At 30.8% G+C, this 9768-nt stretch overlaps 1 protein-coding gene across 1 annotated transcript; it reads left to right on the top strand.

Annotated features, from left to right (window-relative positions):
- On the top strand, positions 1 to 1554 carry LOC133300509 (chromatin modification-related protein EAF7-like). Its single transcript, XM_061500071.1, has 2 exons — positions 1 to 316; positions 641 to 1554. The coding sequence occupies exons 1-2, from the start codon at positions 1 to 3 to the stop codon at positions 1552 to 1554; spliced, it is 1230 nt and encodes a 409-aa protein (XP_061356055.1).
- The last annotated feature ends 8214 nt before the right edge of the window (positions 1555 to 9768 follow it).

Raw genomic sequence — 9768 nt, 5'->3', positions numbered from 1 at the left:
ATGAAAGCCCTCCTTGGATCACAAGATGTGTGGGAAGTGGTAGAGAAAGGCTACGATGAGCCAAAAGAAGGAGTCACTCTATCCCAAACTCAAAGGGATAGCTTGAATGATTCAAGAAAGAGAGACAAGAAAGCTCTCTATCTCATCTATCAAGGATTGGATAGAGATGCTTTTGAGAAGATTTCGGAGGCAGCCACCGCAAAGGAAGCATGGGAGAAGCTACAAACCTCTTACAAGGGTGCTGAGCCGGTCAAGAAGGTACGTCTTCAAACTCTAAGAAGTGAGTTTGAAACTTTACACATGAAAGATGCCGAAAGTATCTCCGATTATTTTTCTAGAGTCTTGACGGTGACTAATTAGTTAAAAAGAAATGGTAAAAAGATAGATGATGTAAAAATTATGGAGAAAATTTTGCGATCTTTAGACTCGAAATTCGATCATATTGTCACTGTCATAGAAGAAACAAAAGATTTGGAAGCTATGACAATAGAGCAACTCTTGGGCTCCTTACAAGCATATGAGGAGAAGCAAAAGAAAAAGCAAGGGGTTGAGGAAAAATTACTCAAGACACAACTCAACTTCAAAGGAAAGGAAGAAGACTTTGGCAACACAAGATGACGAGGAGGATATCGTGGTCAAGGAAGAGATCGTGGACGTGGAAGAATAGGCCTCAACAACAATTATGCCAATGAAGATCGAAGAGAGAGCTCAACAAGAGGTCGTGGAAGAGGTGTCTCGCAACCAAGACGTGACAAGTCTCAAATCAAGTGCTACAACTGTCAAAGGTTTGACCATTATGCTTATGAATGTAGAACTCCTACAAGAAAAATTGAGGAGAAGGAGAACTATGTGGAGGAAAGAAGTCAAGAAGATGGCACTCTGTTGATGGTACACAATGACAATGTAGGAGAACAAGAGAATACATGGTATCTAGACATAGAATCAAGCAATCCAGAATCAGAATTCGATATCCAAAATGAATTGGAGTCAGAGAAATCAGAGACTATGGAAGAAGAAGAAGAACACCAAGAAGAAACTGAAGCTGAAACTGAAGCTGATAATATTGATGATATGGAAGAAGATACAAAAGCTGCTGAGTGGATAAATAAATCCGATTTGATGAAAGAACATGAAGAAAAAAGAGGAGGAGAAGGTGATAGCGAGCGTAGTGGTGATCCTGACGACGTCGATGATGATGATGAGGAACGTGAGGAAGAAGAGGAGAATGAAGCAGTACTAACACTACCAGAATCAAAGATAGAACCCCAAAGAAATTTCATATTGGATGAAACAATGACAACCAAGAAAAAACATATAGCAACTGAAGAAATGAAAGTTGAAGGCGTATTCTTTAGAAATGTTGATGACTCAGAAGGGCAGACAGTTCAAGATGAAAATGATCAAACTCCGCCACCAAGTCCTACTCCAACAACTCTTGCATCTACACCATCAACAGGAAGAAGCAACAACAACAAAGAAGTTAAACTAAAAGTGAAGCCAAGGAGCAGTAGCAACAAGTCAGGAGGAGTACCAACAAAGAAGACAAACAAATGAGAAATAATTCCAATAAAAGAAAAACAAACTCTCATTGATGTGCCAGAAAAGCAAAGAAAGAAGATATTTTGGAGAATGAGCAAAGGGAAAAACCAAGGATTACTTGGTCAAATCTAGCAGAGATCGTGTATGTACCGGAGACGCCACAAACACCGACAAAGATTGTTTATCTTCCACCAATCCCAAAGCCACCGGACAAATGTGTTCCACATAATATGATTGGTTTACAAAATCAAGTTTAAGGGGGTGTTGAATAAATAAACTTGATTTAGTCCATTGGGCTTAGTTATTATTTGGCCCAACTTCTAGAATAATCTTTAAGAGTAGTTTAGCCTAAATTCTAGAGTAATCCACTCTAGATTATTCTATGGAAATATCTAGAATAGTTCAACCTAGAAACTACCATGGAAATATCTAGGCTAGGAAAATTGTGGAGAATTCTAGAGAATGATTTGTAGCCATTAGATGAGAATTGTGTTGGCATATTGGTTAAGAAGGTGCCACTAGTATAAATAGGTGTGTCCTCCATCATTTTGTAACAAGCCAAAAACAAAAAACAGTTGTGTAGTAATAAAAGTGTTCTCTTCCTCCAAATCTTTCTAAACCTTTCATTTTCTCAAATATACTCCTCCCAACAGGAATTACATTGGGGTGAAATTCAAACTTCAATGCTCCATGAAATGTGAAACTGTAACTTAAGAAGTTATCATATGTTTGAAATCTGTTCTTGACATACTTAATGCTAACCTGAGTGAAAGTATTCAATGCAGGATTGTGGAAGCTTTTTTTTTCTATATACTTGATCGTGATAGGTCACCTGTTCGAGATCAAGAAACAGACTCTTTGTAATTATATAAGGATAAGGTACTATAAAGATTATCCTCTCCACCATCGCTAGCCGGGATTTAACACGGAGCAATTTTTTTTTAAATACTGCATAGTGACATGGTAATTGTCTTATTGAGACAATGAAATAGCTAGAATTTCATTTTATTTAGGTCGTGCAGATCTACATACTGAGAGGAGAGAAGATGACTTTGACGAGGAGGCTATCAAAGTCACTGGAAATGGAGTCAAGGTGTATGGGGATATTACAACCATGCTATAAAGAAAGGTAAGAAAGACATCAGTTGTTTCAAACAATCATGGGCTTGAGCTTGGAGAAGAACCAGATGTAAGACAGGAGGGAGTATTGATCCCTGCTTCTCAATTCTGTTTCAAGCCCTCTGGTTATATCAAATCTCATAAGTTTCAACTATATTCTTTGTTGTTCACTGTGTTTAAAATGAGACGATTTACAATACTAATTGTTATAAAATGTAGGGAGATAAATAAGAAAACAGAAATGAAAAGAGAAAGAGAAAATATGAGAATATCAAAACATGAATTCTTGGAAAGTACATAGATATCAACAATTTTTATTCCACTAATTATTTTACTTTTGTTATAAGCCATGTTCTTTTTATATATATAGGGAAAAATTATTCTTATGTTATATAAGATACATTTTCTCTCTTACACACCCTTCGATAACTGTGCCACATTTTTCTTTTCTTTTCTTTTTTCAGGTGGTGGAGCCCACAAATTTATCTCTATGACATGAGATAACTATCTCCTTTAACATGAGATTAATAAAACCCACATATATATATATATGGGTAAACAACTTCTCCTTTTATAGAAGTTTTTTTGGTGCAGCACTCACATCCCACAAATATCGAAATGTGTGATTTGCTTTTTGTTTTATTTTTTTCAAAACAACCACGGATCCCATAAAAAAATTCTCACTGTGGGAAAAATAACTTCTCTTATGAAAGGAGAAGTTGTTTACCCTATATATATATATATATATATATATATATATATATATATAAAAGAGTGTTATTTTTACAACTTTTTTCGCTTATAACCTAATTTTTTACCATTGATTTTCATCAATCTAACAATTATATTTTATTGAAAATTAATAATTAATTAATAAATTTGACACAATAAATCATAATCGCTGGATTGACGAAAATCAACGGCAAAAAAATAGGTTGTAAGAGATTGTAAGCGAAAAGAGTTGCAAGAACAACGCTCCTCTATAGGGTCAGGCCTAGGGGTGTTAGCGGGCCGAGTCAGGCCAAATTTTGGTCTTTAAAGACTAAGTTTGTGTTTAAATATGTCAGTCTGACCTAACCTGTTACCTATTATTAATTTAATTATCGACTTGTGCCCTCACTTATTTACAAAAAATAAATGTTTGATTTAGCCTGTAAACAAAAATAAGACAATAAAAATTTATCCAAACAAAATATACGATCAATAGCACTAATAATTCCACAAAGATTGATAAATTTAATATATATCCAACAACATAATATAGAACAAAGTCATTAAAAAAAGTCTGTTTAACCAATAAAATAAGGTGAAATAGGTTAAGGAAAGAGGGAAGACTATTATAAGTAGTATAAAAAATATAAAATAAAAATAAAAGTTAGTATTAGGCCAAGGCTCAAAGGCCGGACTTTTGAATTAGAGTATGAGACCTTTTTATGAAACAGGCTTTTATACAAATTCAAGTCTGGTTCTAACAATCAATTTTAGACATGTAAGATCAAGCCTTCACGAGACGAGCCAAAGGCCCCTGGTTCATTTACCACCCTTAGGGTCAGCAACATGAGATAAGCTTATCTTATGTTACCCCTTTTAACTAAGTACTACGAGTAGTACATAGTTTTTATGTTAAAGTTATTTTTTATCTCTATCTTGTTAGTCACTTTTAAGGACTTGTCTGCTGATGTTGAGAGAGAGAAAAAAGTAACTTTAATATTATAACTATGTACTGTTGGGCAAGTGGCTTCTTTACCTAGGATGCGGAAGAACACCTAGAGGGGGGTGAATAGGTGTTTCCAAATTTTTCAAAATCTTTTTCTTAGTAGAACCTTAAATCTGTTAAGTCTAGACAAAGTTGAACTAACAAGTTCAATCACCACACTAACACAACAAGATTGATAGTTATCAATTTATTTTGCAAGTTCAATTCTGATAACAGTCACACAACTATAACAATTTTACTAATTTTACCGTAGGTCCCTATATGCCCAAAATGATTTTTATATGATGTATATCAATAGAAAACGTACTTGACTTTTTATTTTACAGAGCAAACACAGAAACAAGCTTTCTTACTCAAAATAGAAAATGATTAATTTCCAAATACCAGAAAACAGTTTAAGTGCGACAGCAATTACATCAGGACTAGTAAGGTGCTACAACACTTTCAAACCGGAATCAGTGTAACTGTCAGTCTCTAAATAGAATTTCAGAAATTAAATCAGAGAGACAAGAGACACACGATATATCCTGATTCACACCCACTAAGCCTAAATAGGGTGCTATGTCCAAACTGAAGTCGCTGCAGATATTTAATTTATCACAAGTGTACCTGTTTTACAAATACGCGTTACACAAGCAATCAAACAAAATAGCAAAAATCTTCCTAATGCCTACATTGCTCCAAGCTCTGAGAATACTCTCAAGCCGAACCTACAGAGTTCACAAATTCCCCTTACACAAGACCTCCACACTCTCTCATGGATTCTTGAGACTTCAGGCCTTGAGACACACTCTCAAGCCAAGCACAAGGTCGCCCACCTACACGGTTGCACCCATACACCTAGGACAAATTTTTCACACACGCACACTTCACTTTAAACAACCGATACATAATTTTTCAAAACTGTAACAAGTGAAATTAACAAAAAATACAGTGTCCTATCGCACCAAATATATCATAGTAATATCAAACTAAGCTCCACAATTTTATGCCATATACAGAAAATTAAACCAATGACATGTATCAAAATCTTTAAATTTAATGCACCAAGGAGCTTGGATATTACAAAATTAATTCTCTAATCAAAGGCAATCAACAAATCTGATCTAAACAGAAAATATCACAATGTAAATGAAAAAGTCAGATTCAGAATTTTAATAGTAAATCTCTAAATCAATGAACAACTCAAGAGATTTAATATTCAGATTATACCACTCAAAATTCCTAAAGCATCTGAGCTAATAGATCTGGAAATTTCAGATTAAATGCTTTAAATCAAAGATTCATAAAAGATTTGAGTTGGTCAGAAAATACCACAATGAAGTTCTAAAAATTTGTTTAATCTGCTCCCTTAAGAAACCTCAAATCAGCCACAAGATTGCAGGCCTTGTTCTTCAACTAATGTTAACGATCCAACATTAGGGTTGCAAGATTTCTTTTTGCTTCACAAACTCTCGGTAAATGAACAAGAAGCATCAATAGGAATGAATCACTCGAAGATGTAAAAATGGGAATTAGCGTTCTTGAAGATGAAAACAGAAATAAATCTTAACAGTTGATTGACGAAAATCAACGGTTAAGATCTAAAATGATACAAAGTTATATCCTTTAAAAGGACAAATTTTTTTCCCATTATTCTATATTGTTTGCTTTCAAATAGTTGTGAAAAAGAAAATGGGCACATCGTATAACTGACCTAAAAAAAATGAACTGAAAAAGTTAAGCCAAAAAAAAAAAAAACTACCCACGTGACAAGTAGATTTCAAATGCTGATTATTATTATTTTTATTGTATTTTATATATTTTATTATTAAAGAAAAATAAAGCCTTTCAATTATATTGTATTGAAAACGCTAACATGATCATATTGTTTTCTTTAATCTTAGTAAAGCTATTTTTTTTAAAACATATTTTTATCAAAATATTAATCATTATTATTTATTATGAAATTAGTATGATATGCAATGATATGCATTGGAGCGTAGGGAGATACTATATGATATAATAGAGTGTGTAACAAAATTCTAAAAATCTAACCACTTGTGTTTTCAAGCTCCATTTTTAATTTGAGACTTCTTGCAAATCATTTGCCATCATCAAAATATGTATTCCAAAAATCTAACCATTTGTGTCTTCAAGCTCCATTTTCAATTTGAGACTTCTTGTAAACCATTTGTCATCATCAAAATATGTATTCCATAATTGCTAGGAGGTTTTCATGTACTACCCGTAGTACATAGTTAAAAGAGGTAGCTTGAGATAAGCTCATCTCAAGTAGCTGGAGAAATATTTTTTTCATATATATATATATATATATATATATATATGTATATATATATATATATATATATGAGGTAGGATCCTTTGACACCAGTGTCAAATTTGAAATTTGACACCTCATCTCAAAGTCATTAGATAAAAAAAGGTCAATGGCTCCGATTTGTAAGCATGTGACACCATTGATCTTTTTTTATCTAATGGCTCTCAGATGAGGTATCAAATTTCAAATTTGACACTGGTGTTAAAGGATCCTATCTCTCTCTCTCTCTCTCTCTCTCTCTATATATATATATATATATATATATATATATATATATATGGGAAAAATATTTCTCAAGTTGCTTGATATAAGTTTATCTCCGGTCACCCAAAAACTACGTCGTTTTGTTTATTTATTTCCTGATTCACCTTTGAATGAATGGTTATGATTCCCTTTTTCTCTCTCTTCCTTTATCACCATTGATCCATCTTTGTATGGTTATGATTTAATAGCCGGAGATAACATTGTCTCAAGCAGCTTGAGAAACGATAAGCCCTATATATATATAGGGTTCATTTTTTCTGCAGTTACTGCAGATAAGTTATCTGCAGTAAGCCTAATACGACGTCGTTTTGGGGCAAAAATCATGGTGTTTTTGTAATTTTAATTTATTTCAGGGTTATAATAGTCTTTATATTTATAATTTTTTAAGATTTCAATATCAAAACGACGTCGTTTTGAAAATAAATGCAGATAACTTATATGCATTAACTGTAAAAATATTTTTTCCACATATATATATATATATATATATATATATATATATATATATATATTCTAAACTACACTCGGATAGTAATTACACTTCAATATATTAATTATTACTGGAATGATTAAATTGTATATTAAAGGTTAGGTCATCCATAGAGGCATACGAATACCAAAGGTTATTCACATTATAAAATAGATATTTTATAACACAAATGATGATTTAATGGCCATTTATCAGTTGAGTTTTTATTCAGATGGGCAGAAATGGATGAAATAAAGCATAATGGAATACTAAAATATTAATTGTTATTATTTAGATCATTTTTAATAAAATTCATTTCATTTCATTGCATCGAATACCTCTTCTATTTTCTCCTTAATTTGAGAGATATGAGATGAAACTGAGTTTACAACAATTTATCATCTATCAATATCTTTATTGTTCTTTTATTTTTAAATAATAAAATAGAAAATTTTACTTCTTTTGGTGGAAAAATACCTAAATAATACTCAATATGATAGTTTATTTTATTTTATTTTATATCATTTCATTATCCAAACATTGTCTCTATATATTTCATCAACCTGGGGTGCCGAAATCCTAAAACTACTGGTTGGCTCCAATGTTTAGTAAGGTTGGTAGAGATCCTTAAGCATAAATTATCTTCAGAATCAGTTTACTACGAGGATAACATTAAAAACAAATAGAAGGAAACAAAAAAAGAAAGGAAAAACACATGAATGTGTAGTTAAATTAATTTATTTTAAATATAATACTTTTTTGGAAACTTTTCTAAGAATTTTTCTTATATATAAAAAGCATTTGACAAAAAAATTCATTATAAAAATAAATTAAAACAAATATACACAAATTCTTGTGTGTATAATTATATAAATAATATTTCATAAGAACAAATTTTATATTACACATATTTATATTAATAATTTTTTAAAATAATTTAATATTCCTTTCTTTTTAGAAGCATATTAAAACTTATCAAAAAAAATTTCTTACAATTGTTATCATCGAAACTTTTTTTTTTAGGATTAACTATTTTTTATTGTTGGATCCAAATCAAATCAAGGAATCTCACTTGATGCTATTTTATAATTGTTGACTTAATTTTATTCCAAAAATAACAAAAATGTTGTAGATATAACCTCCCTCTTCTTTTTATATATATATTACACATTGTTGCCTTCCTTTATTATTTTTAAATAATTTTATTTGCATATCAAAATTCGATTTTTTTTTCTTTTTTAATAATAAAACAATTATTTACATTATCATTTTTTTTATTTTTTAAATAAATAAACTATAAAAACAACAAAATTTTTAAAGTATAAATATAGTTTTCTATTGTTTTTCCATTTTGGTCGGTGTCAATGACAGCGTCAATTACGTTTATCTGCTCGATAGTCAAAATACCACGCTTCATATTAACCATGGAGTAACCAAGAAAACAGATGCTTAATACAAAATTGTATTCCTAAATAATAACTATTAGAGATAAGATTAAGAATAAAGATAAGGATAACATTTAAATTATTTTAACAATTTCATTTTCTGTCATTTTATTAGTTAATTACTTAGTTATTTAAATTAAATATATTCATTAACTTGTATATATGTAGTTGTATATAGATAAAAATGACTTATAATAATGAAATTAACTTTGATTTCATAAATTTTTTAATAATAACTAACATTTCAGTAACAAATTTTAAGTGAAAAAATATGCATGGAAAATAATGTCAAATATTACAAATTGAAATTTATAAATGTATGTATTTTTTTTTTTGGGTAAACATAAATGTATGTATTTAAAGTAGGTGTAAAATATTCTTACCAAAAGAAAAAAGTAGGTGTTAAATACTTGACGAAAGATGATATAACACTCCTTTTTTCTCCCCAAGGTACGCGTCTGGATGGGAGTGGCGGCTGGGATAACACATCAGGTTTTTGAATAAGTGCCATGTCATTCACAACCTTATTCTGTGGATGTGGAACCGCTCACATGGAAATGTATGTTCTCATATGAAAAAATATATATTATAGGATCATATTCATATAAAGATAAATCAACAATTATTATTTTATAATTATTTATTTTAATATTTTTTTTCTCTTTTTCTTTATTATCATTGAATTCATTCTTATATGGTTATGACTTCTTTCGTGTGAGAGAATCTAGAATCGTCACACCAGGCACGCTTCTCATTCCAATTTCAAGAATACCGGTGAGGTATTGGGAATTGGTTTCTATGCTGCCATCAATGATTACAAGATCATAAGAGCCAACCCTTTTTTTTTATTTCAAGTACATATATGGACTACCCTTAAGTTGAAGTTTTTCAAATT

Source organism: Gastrolobium bilobum, unplaced genomic scaffold (assembly GCF_033153095.1).
Source record: "Gastrolobium bilobum isolate Gb01-03AN ecotype WA unplaced genomic scaffold, APGP_CSIRO_Gbil_v1 utg3131, whole genome shotgun sequence".
NCBI classification, from domain to species: Eukaryota; Viridiplantae; Streptophyta; class Magnoliopsida; order Fabales; family Fabaceae; genus Gastrolobium; species Gastrolobium bilobum.
The sequence above is the reverse complement of the archived record's forward strand: the minus strand, read 5'-3'. Positions and strand labels throughout refer to the sequence as shown.